The sequence below is a fragment of the Neovison vison genome, chromosome 10, assembly GCF_020171115.1.
Source record: "Neovison vison isolate M4711 chromosome 10, ASM_NN_V1, whole genome shotgun sequence".
Classification (NCBI taxonomy): Eukaryota; Metazoa; Chordata; class Mammalia; order Carnivora; family Mustelidae; genus Neogale; species Neogale vison.
In genome coordinates, this window is record NC_058100.1 from 45,308,551 (window position 1) to 45,327,504 (window position 18,954).

The following is an 18,954-nucleotide window of genomic DNA, read 5'->3' on the forward strand; positions in this document are numbered from 1 at the left end:
GGATCGAATCCTCACACAAGTCATTTGGATATGTATTTCTCATCTTTTTAGGGTCCTAGTCACCAATGTCTGGGTTTTTTTGGGGGGAGGAGCTCCATAGCATTTTAAAGTAAAATCTGATTTTAAAGGTGACTTTTAGTAAAAGGTAGTATGTTGTTGAGAACAATTGTGGGGGTTAGAGTGGTGCAAAGGCAGAAGAACAGCCGGAAGCAGAAGCGGGTGGAGGAAGATGAAAGGGTCTGGTTTCAAGGCCACTGTGTTTCCTTTAATATAGAGACAATTTTCAAAGATTTCTCATTTTCAGTGGCCTGAGAGTATGCAAGAAAATCTGTGTATCAATTCCTTTAATTGCCTTTCGGCAGGACCAATGCAAGAGCCAATCCCTGACAGTGTCCTAAGTCTCCCCATCACAAACATTACCTCAAGTCCCATTAGGTGTTGGCATGGGTCTGGAAGGCTCCCAAAGGCCCCTGGGAGCCGTTCAAGAATCAGTTCCTCCCCTTTCCCAAACTATTTCCCTTTCTTGAAAAAGGAATTTCAGTGCCATTCCAAGCTCTTAGGTTGCTTTGAAATACAGCTCACCCTTCCTTTTGCAAAGGGTAATTGTAGAGGAAAGACCAATAGAATATTCTAGAAACACAAAACAGAATTTCTCTGAGAGAACAAAAATCCTTTAGTCAAAACCAAAAGATCTGATGGAGGCCTTTAATCCCAGTCCTTTCTCAGAGCAGCCCCAATATTATTTGGGATGCATACTCTGTTGTCGCCAGAGTGGTGGTCTTTCCTAGGATCCGGGGATCTCAGAAACACTCTTGATCATCTTCCGTACCTCATGGTGCCTTCTCTGGTGCTCGCCACGGGTGATGCTCTTCTCATCGTCCTGCCTGAACCCCACTTCCTAACAGTTTCTCCCTGGGCTCCTCAGTTCTGTTAGCACGAATACAGGACATGCAGACCAGCTTTCATGTTAGTCTAGGCAAAGCTTAATTATGAAGATAAACCCGCCGCAGAAAACAATCACGTAATGCATTCTTGAACGAAACAGGAGTAACTGTGGATTATCTGTGCCCCAGCTTCCTTTCGTGCAATATTGGAGAGTTTATGTCTTGTTGTTTTTGGATAATCTCCCATCCAAGAGTGGCACCAAGCTTGGCCCTATTTATTCTACCACCTCACCCAGTAGTTGTAGCAAAGGTTAAACTTTAAGCACTATCAGCCTGTCTTGAACTCAGATACCAATGGCACATAATTCGTGGGGCTACCTTGAGGGGAAGGGAGTTAACACTGCTGTGTGAAGGTACGCTGCTTGCTTTTCCATCTAAGTACGGAGCTGATTCCTTTGGTGTGCTGTACAGGAGGGTCTGGACTCCTCCAGCTCATACATTTGAATGTTTCCTGCCAGGAACATTTCTAATAAAATGCTCCTCATCACGGCACAGAAGGACTGAAGTCTTCCTGGGCCTTGATGATCGCTGGGTGTGCCCATAGACATGGGCAGCCTTCCATGCATCTGAGGAATGGCAAGACATTGCAGGTTGAATTTGGGTGAATCAGTTCCAGCTACCCTACAGGAACAAGTAGTGTGCTGACCCGGTGAGGCACATGGGATTGGTGAAGAATGAAAGTGCATTCAGGACCATTGTTAGCCCTCAAGTTTAGCTAAGAGCAGAGGTTGGCCAGATCCGGCCATCAGCCTATTTTTTATGACTCTGAGCTCAGAATGGTTTTTATATTTTTAAAAAGTTGTAAACAAGAAGAAGAATATGCAACAGAAAGAGAATGTGGCCCACAAAGCCTAGGTATTTACCATCTAGCCCTTTACAGAAAAAGTTTGCCAACCCCTGGTTTGGATTGTTTCACTCTCTTGGAGAACACAGACTTTCTCCAAGTCCTGAGATTCCCAAACTCCATGATTCTTGGATGAAATAGTCTTGGTCCAGGTCTTACTGAATAGCCTACCAGATGTGTAATTCCGGCGGGAGCTTCCAGTTATGTCTAAGATCTAAGAGTATCTTCAATGAATCCTGGGGCTAAAGAGATTAGGAAAGTATTAAATTTTCATTTTTATTACTTTTTCTCTGGTTTTCTTTTTGTTGAATTTTATTTGTTCAATTGTTTTGTCTATTTAAAGTTGGAGTCACTCTTTGAAACATGTGCAGAGTTCAGGAAGGAAGGAACATTTACTCTGTCCCCACGAATAACATGATGATCATTGTGTTTCCTGACACGTATGCCACCAAGACTTCCAAGCATGAGCAAATAAACTAGCCTTTTTTATCATATTTGGTGAACCAAATTTCAGTGCCAAAAAATAATTTTGACAGAGTCATAGAATGTATTATAATGGCATTTGCCTTTCTGTTCCCAGCAAGCTAGTTAAGTACTTCCTTTTCTGGGGCTAGGAGAGAGACAGTTTCATTTCTCTTGATATCTCTATCACGTTTCCAGTGGAAGGTTTATGCCATTTAAAAAGCATACACGCACTATTAGCAGGCAGAGTAGCTGTTAAGACATTTTTTTTTTATTCTCAAAAGTCACAATTCATCAAAACTCTCCATCCAAGCATAGTTCTTGATCATCACGTGATTTTTTTAAATCAACACATACCTCATCAACATCTTGGAGGTGTAGAAATTTTATTGTGCATTCTGTATTTTCTAAATAGCCGCCTCGAAATGAGGACGATTCAATTTAGGTAAGGAAACAAAGGGAGCATCGGGGCACACTTCCGCCCTTCCTCCACACTGCTGTCAGAGGGTGATTGTCTGTGGTCTCCCCAGCCCCTCCCTGCCCACACTGCAGACCCAAGTTCACGTCCCTGACACTTTTTCATGGAACTCCGCTGTCCGTTCAAGGTAGATCTTAGCCTCCCTCGCTCCCTTCCCATGTGACTCTTCATTCTGTTTATTACACTTCCTCCAGTGGGGCCATTTCCACCATGTCTCCCTGGTGGCTCCTCTACCGGCATCTCCACGGACTGGTACGGCGCCGGAGGATGCCAGGCGTGTTCCTTTGGAAGTTTTCCTGCCACAAGCTCAATGTATGTCCCTGCCACAGTGACAGACGGAGATACGCTCTTTCCTTTTGCCACTTTTTCTAATTATCCCTGCAGCTCTTTCAGTCTGGCTGGGAGCAACCTGGGGACCGTTGTGTGGGTCTCCCTCCCGCTCTGTTCCCCCATCCCCGCCCCTGGCACATTAACATGACATTGCGTGGTGTGCACAGAACGGGAACAGCTTCCACCAGCTGAAACCTCTGATCCCAAACCCACTAGAGAGTTTGGCTTTTGGATTTTGGCAAGAAGGCCTGTTGCCCATCAGGTCAGCATGAATAAAGATTTCTTTCTTCCTTTCTTTTTTAAAGTCAAGCACCAACTGACACTGCCCTGCCCCCCCCACCAGCTCCTTTTCTCAAGACAATTTAACCCCTTCTCCCAAGTACATTTTTTTTTTCTGAATGCGTGGGATTTTGTTTTTTTCTTTTCCTGTGAGACAACCAAGAAATCTACTATATGCAGAATCTGAAAGCCAAATCAATTCTAAGCCATCTTATCATTTTTAAAGTATGTTTATCCAGCTTTGCAGTAGGAACAAGCAGACTGTTTGAAGGCCACATACTTTTCAAACCTTGGTTGCAACACGTTTGCCCCGTTTTGAAACTGTCTTTATCTAGCCGAGAAAACGAAAATCTATTTGACAAAGTGGCACTCTGGCCAGTTTATCTTGCAATATGGCTTTAGCTCACTGAGTCTATTGATTTCCTTAAATTAATGTTTACAGAATGCTACTGAATTTTGTTCAACAGAACATTGTTCTTTTGAAGGTTTGTAAAAAAAAAAATATGATACAGACTGTTATTGCCATGTGTTCTTTTGCTTAGAAACATGCGTTTGTTTTTTCCTTTTTGTTTTATTGTGTGTTTTTTGTTTTTTGGTTTTTGGTTTTTTTTAAGGGCAGCCTTGAACTATAACCACTTCCTATAAGCATTTACTCTTCACATATTTAAGTAGCAAAACACGTTACTGGGGGAAGTGAGCCCACTCTTAGGCCTAAAACTGCATGGGCATTATGCTGACCCAGTCCCGTACGGTCCCCGAAGGCTGAAGGCCACTTGGAGCATCAGAGTGAAAGAGACTTTAGTCCGAAGCCCGGTTGCTGCCGCAGAATCTTCCTCTGCCTTTCTTGGTATCACCCGGCCGGCCTCGGCAAGTGGCTTCGCAGCCAGGGCCCCCCGGAGGACGCCAGGCTTCCAAACATAGGTGTGAGGATCCCAGTAAAATTTAAACACCATGGAGCCGTTTGGTGGGAACTCCACTAGCTCGTTCTTTGACCATGGCACTCAGCGAATCTCAGGAGATGATTTTAAAACTGGCCCTTAAGCTCTATGACAAGGGTTGAGATCACCATCATGAAGTGACTGAAATAAAACTTGGGAAATACAAGGCAACTTTCTCAACTTGTTGACTCGGGCCATAAGATCGCTGAGGCAAACATACTCAAAGCATCTCTCAAAATACTGCCTTGTACACACTGACACATCACAGTGAGACACTTGCCAGGAACTGGACTCTTCTTTAAAGGTTCTAAGCATCACCTTCCGTTCGGGGGGTATTTTACGCTTCCCGGAAGCGCATCCGTGTTTGCTCTCCCCCTTGGGCCTTCCCCGCCACGTCGGGGCGTCAGGACGCGATCCCACAATGCACTGCGCGCGGCGTCCGGCGTCATAGCTTCCTTCCGGGTCGCTGCGGCCCCGGGCGAGCGTTCAGGGTAAACGCGACCCCGGCCGCAAGGGAGACCCTGCGCCACGGCATCTTGTGAGCATATTTGATTGCTCCAGGTTTCCTCCTCTGCCGCCGACAGGTAAATTCCGGGAGAATGAGACAGTGGAGAGGAGCAGCAATGTCGTCTCTGTTTTTGCCTTTTCCTCTGATAATCTTGGAGGAGTTACTAAAGCATCTGAGTTTATCCATTTAAGTCCACTCTGTCTGCAGTGTAAGTCCCCAGCTTGTGCCACTGCCGTCAGGAGCTCCGTCTCTCCTTGATCAATATTTACTTAACAAACAGCAGGGATGGGAGAGTTTGTTTAGAGGAATCATGTGCGCACCAGGGTGAGCGAATGCTCGGGAAAGTACTTTAACTTTGTCTCCTTCCCTAGGACCTTTGTGCGCGTGTGTGCGCGTGTGTGCGTGTGTGCGTGCAGAGGCCCTTTCTGTTTTTAGCTTCTCCAAAGACACTTAGAAGTCATCGAGAAAATGCCTCGCGAAATGTGATTAGTGCATTGTTCACACTCTATGAGAACTCATGATGTAAATTCAGGTTTGAAAGCCCCAAGTTCGACTTTTCCTTTTAGGCTCTTAGGCAGGTTCAACATTTTGGAAAGACTCTTGGGATGAACAAGATACATAAGCGTCTTCCTTTGACCTTGCTCAGATGAGTGGGAGAGAAGGAGATGCAGTTGGAGACAGTGAAAGCAGTTTAGACAAGGCAACTCTAACTATATTTCTGATGGCATTAGAGAGAGAGAGAGAAAGTGCGTGTGTGTGTGTGCGTGTGTGTGTGTGTGTGTGTGTGCATGCGCGCGCGCGCGCACACGCGTGTGTGAAAGCCCAAGGAGAAAAGTAGCTCTCCGGATTTTCAAAGCTGCTTACCCAGTTTTTGGAATTAGATGTTCTAACGCTAATAATAAATATGAATACCGCGGCGTTCAAGTTTAGAGAGCATTATTCTTTCAACTTCACTGAAACAATTGCTTGAAGGCTCAAGTCAGTGTCTCCAATGCAGTTGACTTGGAGGCATCTGGGTCTAGTTGGAGGGGTTTTGTTTCTGTGTGGGTAGAGGCTGGGGGAGGCTGGGGGAGTTATTTATTTATTTGATTTTGTGAATTGGAGTTGTAAAGCCATCTGAAATATTCATGCAGAATTGTCTGAGAAGCCCGTTTCTGTTTTATTTACTGCACAGTAGAACAGCCACAGTGGATTAGTTCTACAATACCCGTAACAAAAGCCCAACAGCTGATGCATGTGATGTTAGGAGGTGACAAAACAGTTAAAGTATGCTGCTGGCTACAGGCAAGCAGTCAGCAGATGCAGACAAAAGGGTTTGTGACAAGAATAACTCTCTCTCCAAGGCGAGCAGTGAAGAGTATCCAAAATACCAGTACCCTTTTCTCCTTGACATTGTCTTCTTACAGTCAGCATTTTATTGCCCTTTTATAGTATTAAAAAAAAAAAAGTGGAGGGGGAAGAAGAAAGAAAACCCACACACAAACTAATTCACCAAAATACTAGCCACGATGTTACTTTTCCATCCGTTAAATATTCCTGCCCATACGTAGGTTCTCTTTTACATTTTCCCTTCAAAGTGAGTTTGAAAAAAAAATAGTTTAAAAGATGAACTGAAGAGATGATCTCCCTTGATAAGATTGTAATCCATTGATAACCTTGATAAACCATTTGAGCCTTTGGATGTTGGGGAGGGACTGGGGAGAGAGCTCTGTGCCTGGTTTGTTTTCCCTCCATTTCAGCAAAGATCATTTCACTGATAAAATGGGGCCAGTGGACCAATTTTTAAAGGGGATGGAGGATGGAGAGGTATCCATGGGAAACTGTGCAAAGGGCCAGGTTGAGGTCTCCCGCAAAAGGCCAAGGGATGAGCTTGGGGATCTTTCAGAGGTGTGAAAAATCAGCTTCTCTGTCTCCAGAAAATAGGGGAGGCTGTCTTCTTTTTAACCTTTGTAATTCCCCTTCTATTCTCTGTGACATTCATTCAGCTGCCAAGAGCGTTTGGCAAGGTTTGGGCCAGCGAGCACACTTCCAGTGACCACTAACCTTGGTATGTCCTGACACTTATGATGAGTGTCTGCAGGACACAGAAGGCAGGCAGCCTGCTATGTCAGGCTTTTATTATGTACTGCAGAGGCTAGGGACAGTCAGTTTAATAAAACAAATCATCCTTGAAGGTAAAGCAACTGGGAAGAGGAGGAGGAAGACAGGGGGAAAATGTGTCTTTGCCACTCATTCTGGGGCGGGGGAGGGGTGCGGAGAAAAAGAACAGCAGGACAGCCCCCCACCCAACACACTGTGCGTGTGCGTGTGCGCACGTGGATCCATGTGTGCGTGCGCACGCGCCCAACCCAGCCACAGCCGGAGCAGATCTGAAAACGTCCTCCCGATTTCCCCATTTCATCAAAGCCCATAAGGCCCTTGTTTGCTCTGAGGAGACTCAAATACAAATGATCGTGATGAGATGGGTAGACGCTGATAGCCAGCCCCCTTCAGATTTATGAGTGCATTCAAGTACCTCGTCGTAATTCTCTTCTCCTCCAAATATCAAGGCAAGGAGAGGCAAGACCATCTGGGGTGAGGTTCCTATATTGGGATGCCTTTTTATCAAGCAAAGTTTCCATTCTCCTCTCCTGAAGAACACTCAGCAGAGCAGCTCCCACAATAGCTTCAGAGTTCCAGCCAGAGACTTTGGAAGCCTTTTGTTTTTTCCCTGTGGCATGTCCAAAGGCACGGCCTTCCCTCCCCCCTCCCAGCAGCCTGCATTGTCTTGCATTCCAGGGACTTGATTGACTGTTGCCACCTGATGCTGAGGAGACACTCTGGGGTTCATTCTGCAGATTGTTAGGTTCTATTAAAAGAAACCTAGATAAGGGATTACTTGTCACTAAGGGATTTTCTGCAGATGTTTATTAGTGATTGGAAATCCATTAGGTGTGAAGAGGTACAGAAGAATATGGGCAACATCATTCTCGTAAGCCCAAATTCTAAGGCAGCCCCCCCAAAATCAGAAAGGGCCCCCTTTTAGTCTGTTAAATGGAGTTGGGGAAAGTTTTAAAGCAGAAAGGGGTAAGGGTCTCTTTTCTCATGGGTGATATTTCTACCTGTTGGTGGAACTCCTTGGCACCCTCTCAAAAGATCAGTTGCTACCCATCAGTTTACCTCTCTGGAGCCACCAGAAAAGATTAATTGCTCTAGCATTAGAGGATCTCATTATCAATTGCTTTAAACCAGCCCAATCTGTTGTATGAGTATTGCCTCAAAGTAAGCCCTAAATTAGCAAACCATTTCATTTGTTCAAAAAGAATTCATCCCTTCTCAAACATAAACCAATATCCTAAGTCTCCTCCTGGGAATCCTTTGTACCATTCACATTTATTTTGAAGTTCCTAGCTCTTCTGTGGTTTTCCTCAGCCACAGATCCACAGCTTGTCGAGGTTTTGATGCCCCATATAAATAGAAATTACTGAAAATGCATTAAAAGAGAGCCAGCATGGTTTAATGATAAGACACCTGGACATGTTATTTCACATGAGTCTCTTGTTCTCATAATTTATTCATCTTGTAGAGTCTCATAGTTTCTTCATCTACAAAATGACTTTTGAGGTCTATTCCAACTCTTTAAATGCTAGCTTTTAGCATTATTGAAAAAAAATTTTTTTTTTCTTGTTCAAGTATCGAGGGAGAAGTTACATGTGACTCCAGAGCAGTGTGGAATAAAGCAGAAGGCAGGCTCTCATTATGAAAGACTATGCAAAAGAACTTTGTTAAGCATTGTGGCGGAGACCCACAATAGAAACCGTGGCTCTTTATCTAAAGACACGTCGGGGCAAATTCATTACAACTAGATAGAAGCAGGCGAAAAATTAAACCACACAAGACACAAATACAAAAGATGGTGAAGGATAGCCCAAGATTACCACCAAAAGAAATGAATGTTTAAAACAAGATAAAACCCACTAAAAGCCATGAACAAGCATGGCAAATAATAATAGGGTGGGAGAAGCACACCCTCCCCCCAAGTTACTTTGATTTGCCCTCAGGCACCCCCTAGAACCTTCTCTCCCTCCTCCAGCACTGATGCTGTTCTAGATGCATCTTCTTTCCTCTGATGGTCTCAAACAATACCTCTGCTCCCTTGGCCCCGGATCTCCTGTGGGCCCTTGGTGTGGAGGAGCTTCCGGTCTTCCCTGACTTCCTCTGGAGGAGCGACCATACCCTATGATACCCTATGTCCCGCACTGCTCTCTGCCATGCCCTGCTGCGTCCCCAGTTGTTCAAGGAACATAGATCTTTGTCCTGCTTCTGTTGCCAATGGCAGGGAAAACCACACTTCTTGAAATGCTTATTTTAATAAATGCCTATGATTATGTTTCTTTAGCATTTGGCTAACAGCTCCCAAACCAAGTAGTCAGGGTGGGTAGTTGTACCTGCCTCACTGTTCCCCAGCCAGATCCCCTCTCTTAGTAATGCCCATCTGATCAAACATAAAGGATTATCGTGGAGGGAAGAGGGGAGAGTATGCAAAAAGGCTGCTTAATGACTTTATTTGGGTGTGAGGTCAGTGAGAGAGCCAATCCCTTCTCTAGGCTTCTCCTATCCCACAAATACTCATGTATCTGCAGGAGTTTTTGGGAGAAATTACCAACATTGTGTAGAAAATTTAGATGAATTCTCATCAGGGAATGGCCATTGGGGTACAAGGGTTAGCACATCCATGGGGGACGAGGCAGGGACAAGGGGTTGTTGGGATGATTTTGGAGACCAGTGTCTGGAGAAACTGGCTGGGGTGTATGTCTTTGGAAGAGGCTACTGAGAATTTTCACTTTTTCTAGACTCTGATAGGCCCCACATGGGGTCCTTTCTTTTTCTGGGGAATTAAAATCCTTTAATTTTCTTTACAAAAGACAAGTGACTTACCTTTGGAAGGAGTGAACTTCTTTGTCCAACTTTAAATGTATGAAACAGGGATGCCTGGTGATCATTTTCGTTTTCCTTAATAGTTACTGTCATTATAAAATGGTCCATTGCACAAATTGAGAAAGAGTGGGAGAAAGAGATCAAATCTGTTCGACATGATGATACCTCCGTGTAGTTGGTAAAATGGCATATGTGAACTGGGACGAAAATCTTTGAACCCTTCTGTATGTGTGGACAGATCTGTCTACACGTACAACTGCAGTGCATTTACTTCCTCATATATCTGCACTTACTATAAAAGTAAAACTTACTAATGCAGAAGTACCCCACTAAAAGAAATCTACTGAGTGTCCATGTGTACATGGGCAATTAAGAGTTCATGGAATGGCTCCGCAAATCCTTTATCTTGGTGTAGGGAACAGAAGCCATGCTTTACCTTGGGTAGCTGACAGAGAATACCAAGGACATCAACATCTACCCCTTTCCCAGGACAAGACGTTGGACTATTAAATAAACAATTGAGAACACACGTACTTATTAATTGCTGGGAAGAAATGGATAAACAATTAGGGATTCTCAAAAGAATATTTGGAAGGGGTGCCTGGGTAGCTCAGTCGGTTGAGCATCTGACTCTTGATTTCGCTCAGGTCGTGATCTCAGCAGTGTGAGATCAAACCCGGTGTCAGGCTTTGGTTCAGCATGGAATCTGTCCTTTTCCATCTGCTCCTCCCCACCTCGCTCCCGCTCACGCTGTGCTCTACCTCTCTCTCTCTCTCTCTCTCTCTTTCTCTCTAAAATAAATAAATAAAATCTTTTAAAACATAAAAATAATTTACAAAAAAAAAGAATGTTTCGTGGATATTTGTCTTAGAATGTAAGGACTTTGAACAATTCCCTTGATCTCTCTGAGCCTCAGTTTTCCGCACAGTAAAAAGGGGACAGGGACACCTTATAGAGATGCTGGGAGAACGGAATGGGATGATTCACAGTCTGTGCATAACTGAGCTCCTGACATGTAACAAACACTCCAGAAATGTTGGTTTTCATTAGTACTATCAGCTGTATGAATCATTCTTATGGAGCAATTCTAATCTCAAAGTAAAATAATTTCCGATGTAGAATTTTGGGACTCGGTAGAGATTTTGTATTTTGGGACTCAGCGTTAATGTTATCCCCTTATCCCTGTCTGTACGCAGAGCACTTTCTGGTGCATGTTACTCCCATATACAATTTGGCATTTGGGTGCAGTCCTCTGCTGCTATGAGAAGAAAACAGATTTTTTCGGTTTTCTTCATTTACAGGGGGTTTCGGTGATATCAAAGCCCAATGATCTCTTCTTCTACTTTTGAGAACCACACTTTGTTTTCATAATGGAAATCAAAAGGAAATAGGATTCAAATTCTGAAAGATTAGCCGGAGACTTGCACCGGAATGCACCTGTTTAATAAAGTGGGGAATCCCAACAGTGTGTCCCCTTTTCTCACCCAAATATTCAGAAGGGAATCCCGGTTTTTCAGTACGTCTGCGTATATCCTTTACACAAGTCCCTTTCTAGAACTTCACAAAGCTGTCCACCCCACATTACAGTGCTACTATATATAACGACTTTACATAAGAGGGGCCAGCCATTTTTAGCAAATGCGGGTGCCACGTAAAGCCCCTTTCTGAAAGAAAGAACTTAGCTCAGTTTCCTTTGAAGAACTAGAGACTTGAAACTGAAAACTTTATTAATGCCATTGTCCCCTTGTATCAGCAGGTTCCAGAAAGATTCCTGGAAGTTGCGCAGATCACATTACGAGAGTTTTTCAATGCCATTATCGCAGGCAAAGATGTTGATCCTTCCTGGAAGAAGGCCATATACAAGGTCATCTGCAAGCTGGATAGTGAAGTCCCTGAGATTTTCAAATCCCCGAACTGCCTACAAGAGCTGCTTCATGAGTAGAAATTTCAACAACTCTTTTCGAATGTATGAATAGTAGCAGTCCCCTTTGGATGTCTAAGTTGTACGTGTCTAGATTTTGATTTCCTATGGATGTGTATGGGAGGCATGGATATGTTATGAAATCAGCTGGTAGTTCCTCCTCGTCATCTTGCGCTCATTTTCTTTTGTTTTCCATTGCAAGGGGATGGTTATTTTCCTTTGGTCTTTAGTTTACTTTTGCCCGAGGCCCTTAACATTTGGAGACTTTAAAATAGGGTTAATTTTCAGGGAAAAAGAACGTTGACGTGTGGAAATTCTCTATTCGCAAGGAAAGGCATTTCAAAGATGCTTCTGCTTGATCGATAGTTTATCGCAAATGGCAGTTGGCAGAGGGAGACCCGTGACACGGCACTGCCCCACCGACGGTGACGTGTGTCTCCTGCTTTTACTGCTAACGAGGCCAGAAAACTCAATGAAACCACTACGTAAACCTAAATATTTTGTTTGGTTTGAACTCCGTAAGTCGCTTTGTATTCCTTGTTTAAAAATAATGCCAGGGGCAGATGAACAGCTCACTTTTCCAGAAGTTACCCCAAAAGGCCAAATTCCAAAACCAAAAATAGTCACGCTCAAGCCTTTCCATAAGAGAAACGGCGAGTAGGCCCAAACGGGTGTACCCGTTTCTTCCGGGGGCAAAGCAATTCTTCACAAAACTGACTCTTTCGAGATGAAGCTGGAAATTCGCACCCGATCTTCTGGTTACGTCTCTAAGAGTTACAATCGGTTCTTCGTAATCAGTGAGTTTAGATCATTTTTGATAGAGAAACACCCCTTTCACATCATTTTCTATTATCTCACTTCAGATATTAAAAGGCACATATGTTTCAAATGGACTCTTAATTTGGTTTATATGCTTCAACGAGTTATTATGTCTGTTTTATATTTAACACTTGTTTCCAAAAGGAAAAAAAAAAGCAACAACAACAACAACACTATCTTCTGAATACATTTCTCTAGTAAGGAATAAAGGACATCCCAAGTTGACCATAAAATTCCTGCCTACATTAGACTCTTGTTGACAGTGGTGAGCTGACTTGATCTTCACCTCCAAAGAGGAGCCCACGTCAGGATGACCTCTTTTCATACGCGATCCCACACTGCCCTGAGGGATATCCCAAGTGGTGACGGTCTAATGAAGTGTTTCTTCATTTTAGGGACAGCATTTTAAAGCAACTGAGAAAGTCTCTTCGAATTCAGAAGCTAGTACTGACCAAATCGTGCAAAGCGTGTGTAGGCAGCATAGGAAAGGTTGGGGTTAACCCAAAAGACGCAATTTCAGCACACCTAAGAAAGCCGGCTGCTGGTGTGTGCTTTCTTCAATGGTTCTCCTCTTCTTCCTTTTTTCTCTTTTTCCAGTTTTTCCAAGGTGTACAGTGTCCCATACTTGCTTTTAAAAAAAGTCCTACGGCATTCACGCTTGTTTTCCCAGATGGGTTTTGTGTGCAGATGCAGTAAGAATTCCTTGTTCATTGTAATAGGCTTTTCCAGACACCCCCCTCTCTCCCCTTAGGTCATTGGACGTACACTTAAAATGACACAGGAACAAACCTGGTATTTAGATTATACTGAACACAAATACCATTTTCCCTTAATTTTCATAAAAGTTACATTTGACTCTGGAGAATGCAGGTTGACCCATGTGACTAACTAGCTGACCCAATCGCTGTAATTTACCATCATTTATAAATTCTGCTGATGGACAGGAATGTATGGAGGCAATTACTGTCAGCACAAAGCCTTAAAACCTGCTGACTTTAAATTAAACAGCACAGTCCTGTGATGCCCGGCATCGCTCAGGAGGCTAACGGGCCCTCGCAGTGTGCAGCAACACGGGCTGGAACACCACTGGCTTCTCTCTGCACCCCCAACCAATGCATCATCCAGCTCGTGCTCCCCTACATAGCACACACCGAGCCAGCAGATCCAATTTGCTCTAGTTCCGGTTTGCTTGGGGAATAAATAAAAAAATGTTTGGATAATCATTGCATTGGAATAAAAAGCAAACCAAAAAAAAAAAAAAAATCCAATCAGCACAAAGTAGGGAAGCAATCTCAACTTGTGGTCACACTCTTTTGTCTTGCTTCACGTGAAAGAGTAGGAATTCATTGTTCACGTCATGAAACCACTGGGTCTTCGCTGTTCCGTGTAATTGACATCAACATCGTGTTGCCGTTTACAAGGTAGAAGGCAAAACCGTAGTGTATTCACCTATGTAGACAGACTGCTAGCATCTTCTGATCTGGGGCAAATTCAGTAACGATCCCAGGCTCATTTGGATCTTTAGCATTATTTTCCCCTGCCTTTCTAATATAAGTAGACGGATTCAGCAAAAGTGTGTGTTCACAACCAACGTTGATGTGCTTATCTATGATAATAGCCGCTTGAGGTTCACTGAGGCATAGAAATGGTTTCAGAGTAGAAATTGCATGAGGTAAAACTCACCTCTTTGTTCCATCACTTTTGCTTTTGGGTGGTTTTTCCCCTTTTTACGATCACAAATCTTGTGCCTCCCAGTGCATTGGAAAGTGACAAAGCCTGTCTCTCAAAACTCCTACTTAACGATTCTGGGTTTGGTTTGGTTTGGTTTGGTTTTTTAATCATCATCTTTCCAATCTCAGCTCAACTCTCACCAAGTGAAAATTGGCTACTTGGGAGAAGTTAACTTTCTATGAAGGTGGGAGGGACAGTTTACATAGGAAAAAAGAAGTCTAAAGTGCATGTTGAAATACCACATTACCACTTATTTTCTGCTAACCCTAAATTATTTTTGCATATACACTTGAGGTGATAGTCTGTGCCTAGACCTAAAATGCACCAGCGGGGGGATTTTTAAAAATCCTTCAAAATACCAGTTTTTTCCCACAAGTACAATTGTTCTTGTGCCTTCTGTGGCTTTCGATTTCATCTTTTTGACTTTATTTCCAATTACTACAGCTGCAATAAACACTAGATCTTTTTTTTTTTTCTGGCTGTTTGACATAACGTTGATAGCTATGCATATTTTGTGTCTTTTTAAAACAAAGCGGGAGAATACGTTTTTGAAGAAGAGAATTTTTAGAACAGTTTGATACCGCAAATTATTTTTTCTTCAATTGTTTGAGCAGCATTCGAGTTTTGAAAATTCTTGTAGAAGCCAATTTTTTGTAACTGTGGTGCAAATCTTGTGTTTTCTTAGCCTAATGAAAAGTAGTATAGAAGCAATATTTCATACCATGTGCTGTATATGTGTGTGCAGGTATGTGAACACGAGGACACATACACACATATACACACATGTAAAAATATACATATATATATGCGTGTGAAGTGGAAAGCTTACCTTTTCCTATCTAGATTTAAGGACCTATTTTAGACATTTGTTATGTTTTGTGAAAAGAATGTTCTATTTGCAACAACAAAACATTTAATTCTTACTGTATCTCTGGCTGTTTAATGAGGACGTTTCACATTAAATGGTAAAACAACGTGGAAGATGGTAGAATGTAGTAATTATTTAAGGAAATGTTCACCCATATATTCCTGAAGTTTGCTTTGTGCCTCCGAGTATTATTTAATTCAAGTGTTTTATGTTTGCAGAATCTTTGTTGCTGTGCTAGGGATGTGGGTGAATATCATTTTTAAAAATGTTAAAAACAACAAAAAAAAGCAAAATAAAAACACTAAAGCAAGAGGGGAACTTTTATAAAGCAATGTAAATATTTAACCTCATGGCTGTTGTTACGTAAGACATGAGATTTTAATAAATAACTACATTCTCACAACATCTGTTGAATTTATTAGGAACACTACAGTGACTGTATAGACAGTTGAAAGCATTCTTGAAAATCCTGCTCTCTACTTTTAAAAGATAACAGTCTCTTTCATCAGATGTCAAGGGCAAGGGTAATGCAGTTTCTGTAAATTTATGAAATTTCTTTTCTATGTACATGAAAACACTTAGTAAGTAACCACCACACACACACACACACACACACATGCACGTACACAAACAGGTTAATACTAAGTCATTGAGCTGAAGATCTGGGGGCTTTAAAAACAGGATGTCCCTCAGAAGCAATCATACATTTATCAAAGAAAACGTGGTTTACTGACTCCCTGAAAGCCGTGTACATGTGAGGACAGAGCAAAATCTCTTTGCCCTGTATATTATAGAATATTCATTGGTGTGAATAGTACAAATGTTTCCTTCTGGTACAAACTCTGTGTTTGCAAATTACAAGAAGCATTGTTTTGAAAAAGCTCCCCTTAAAAGAATGTAACTGGTTTATATGAGTAAGCGGTTACTGCATTGCACTTAAATGTTCTGTTGAAGGAAATGCAGTTTTGTTTTCTGTAGATCTGTTGGTTGTAAACCATCTATAAAACTAAAGCTAAAACGTTCATATTCAGAGCTGGGATCAAAACTCGTATTCAACCTTTGCATCTTCTCATAATCATCCTTCTAAGACTATAGCAGGATCTGGAAGCGTCTGGACTTTTGAGTCTTTTAACTGAGCCCTCTCTCAAATCTGACACCCTCTAAAATGCACAAATGAGCAGAAAAGGCGAACAGACTGGCCCGCTTTTGTGAAAATGTATTCATTCTGTGTTTTAAAAATATTCTAATCCTCCACATGGGGAGGGGGGAAACATTTTCAAATTGTATATTACCACTTCAAGGATAGAATTAGAAAAACATGCATTTGGGGTTGGTCTCAGCACTACCTACAAGAATCAAAGGTCATGGCTTCTCCCGATGTTGTCCCAGCCACTTCTTATATGTATATAGTATAAACCGTGAAAAAACACTGCCTTTATATTATTTAGCAATATGTTGTAAATAGCATTATTAAGCTCTTTTTTTGTAATAAAGACCCTTTGATTTGAATATAGTACAATAACTGAACTGATAAAGTCAATTTTTGATTTTTTTTTTTTAGCTAGAGGCAATTTCAATTGTGGATTTTTGTTGTTGTCTATTGTTCTGAAGACTTTGCATAATTTATTGGTTTAATTTATCCTAATTTATTTGATGAAGGTGTACAATTTTGTATTACCAAGGATGTACTGTAATATTAATTGATATGATTAAAAAAATGAGACTCCCTGTCCATATTAAAAAGAAAATAAAAAGGTGCAGTAGACAATTGATTTTAAAGTAAAAGTACAAAAATTTAGTTTGGCAGCTACTAAATTTTAAAACAGAAAAAGTTGTGGGGGTGGGGTGGGTAGGGGGTTTTACTTTGTGTGTTTTAAGCTTTTGTATACTCTCCAAACTTTTACCTTTTGCTTTGTACCACTTAAAGGATACAGTAGTCCAATTGCCTTGTGTGCCTTCCATCTTCTCTTAAACTGAATGTATGTGCAGTATATATGCAAGCTTGTGCAAAATAAAATATACATTACAAGCTCAGTGCCGTTCGATTTTTTTTTTTTAATCACGTGACATTTAGCTTTTGGACCCGTGTCCCATTTTAGGACAACGGGCTGCTTGTGACTAATATCCATTCTGGACTCTGCTTTCATTAAAATGCTTAATTACACAAGTCTAACATGAATGCTTGCAACTCCTAGAAATGATCTTTTTTACTTCAGATTATTGTAGCAAAGGGCTGTGTGTCTCTTTGAGACCTCTTCTCGCGGATTTAACTTTAAAAATGACAAAAGCTTTGGTTTAAAACAATGTTAGTGAGCTAAGTTTAATTCAAAATTGCAAACGTCTAACAGTTCTAAGAACAAGGAGAGGTGTTCCCCAAAATCAAAAATGGCAAATATATCACTTGAAATACGGGGAGGGAGAGCTCATATTGTTTCTCCTCTGGTTGGAGTCAGAACTAAGTACTAATGTAAATTTTCTGAAATCTTTCTAGAATGTTCCTTCAAACGTGACTGGCAGCATGTTTCATACTAAGACTGCTGGTCCTATGGCTTTTGAAAATTTCCTTTATCTCTTTCGCTTTGGTTTAAAATCCTGTCTCCTTTATCCTTGAATTGGGAGCAAGAAGAATTAGCAAAAATCCTTCACCTATGTGAAACTGACTCTATGACCCATCATTCACAGCTGCACCTCTGTTTCTGGCTTCCATTTTACTGTAGACTGAGTCTTCTCAATCTCAGAATTCTTTCGCTTTCACCTAAATGATGAAATTGTATTTGACCCTGTTCACACAAAGGTGCTTAACACTATCAAAACAATTAAATAATAACAGTATTTTCCCACTTAATGTTATTTCTCTATCAATGGCACAGACTTAAATTCCAGTCGTCCTACCTTAATTAGGCAAAAGAGCATGCTACGTCTCTCTGCGCCAAGTATTTATTCCATGATTGGAGAAAAAATAAGAAGCTCTCCCTCTTCCACCTGCTCTTGGAAGACAGGAGACATTTGAATAATATAATGACTCTTCTATCTTCTCGTACTTATTTAAAACTGATGTGCTTTAAACTAAATCGGATAATCCAGGTAGCGACTAAATCACCAAGACGTTACAGCAGGTGGTAATGGTTTTTGATAGGCTTATTTCCAATACAGCACCAAATCATTCCTTTTGTGACTCTAAATTATCCAGTGGCATTGGTCTAGAACAATACTGACCCCTGATCACAGACCATATTCCACAGATGTCTCCATGTTAGCCAGTAGTCATGTTCTACCAGAAAGTATAAGCTCCAACACACTAATAAGAAAAAAAAGACAATGCTGGTTTTATTCATTGTTATCTCCATCTGTCATCATAAGCAACTTACAAGTTTTCTTAACGACCTACAGCTAAGAAGGACTCCTACAATTAATTTACTACCATGTGCTGAGGTAAGGAGTAGATACCCCGGAGTAGGAGTCACAGGAAAACATCAGACATGTGCTGTGTATTGCCAAGTCCTGGAATCTACGAATACTCCCATATTTTAAAAGGCATAAAATAAAAGAGAAGTCTATATATTAAAAACCGGCTGGTAAGATATCTAAACAAAATTATGAAAGATCACTGAAGAAATAAGTGTGCTACACGCCCCCGGTCAATATTATAACCCTTTGGAGGGAGGGTCAAGACACTGGCGTCAAACCTGGAAGGGTAACTTCTTTCGCTAAAGGGAAGATAGTCAAGAGAGCACCGCTTTGAGTGCCAGAAGACTTTCCTTGAAGCTGTTTGTTTCTAAAAGTCTTCACTACCCAGGGAAATCTAGATAAGACACATAGCCCCTGAGTGCCCAGAAGAATCCAAAGAAGGCAAAACGAATCTTTGGGATCAGATCGCCACCTCGTTAACTTTCTCTGACAGATGACTATGTGGGG

General features: G+C 41.7%; 1 protein-coding gene across 2 annotated transcripts in view; it reads left to right on the forward strand.

Moving 5' to 3' along the window:
* Positions 1-16,892, forward strand: part of PROX1 (prospero homeobox 1) — a 52,030-nt gene extending 35,138 nt beyond the window's left edge. The window contains exon 7 of one of the 2 annotated variants that reach the window (XM_044267191.1): positions 11,454-16,892. In XM_044267191.1, the coding sequence (XP_044123126.1) occupies positions 11,454-11,642 (189 nt within the window). In that variant the 3' untranslated portion in view covers positions 11,643-16,892. The remainder of the gene's footprint in view (positions 1-11,453) is intronic. The other variant, XM_044267192.1, reaches the window with a different exon arrangement.
* The last annotated feature ends 2,062 nt before the right edge of the window (positions 16,893-18,954 follow it).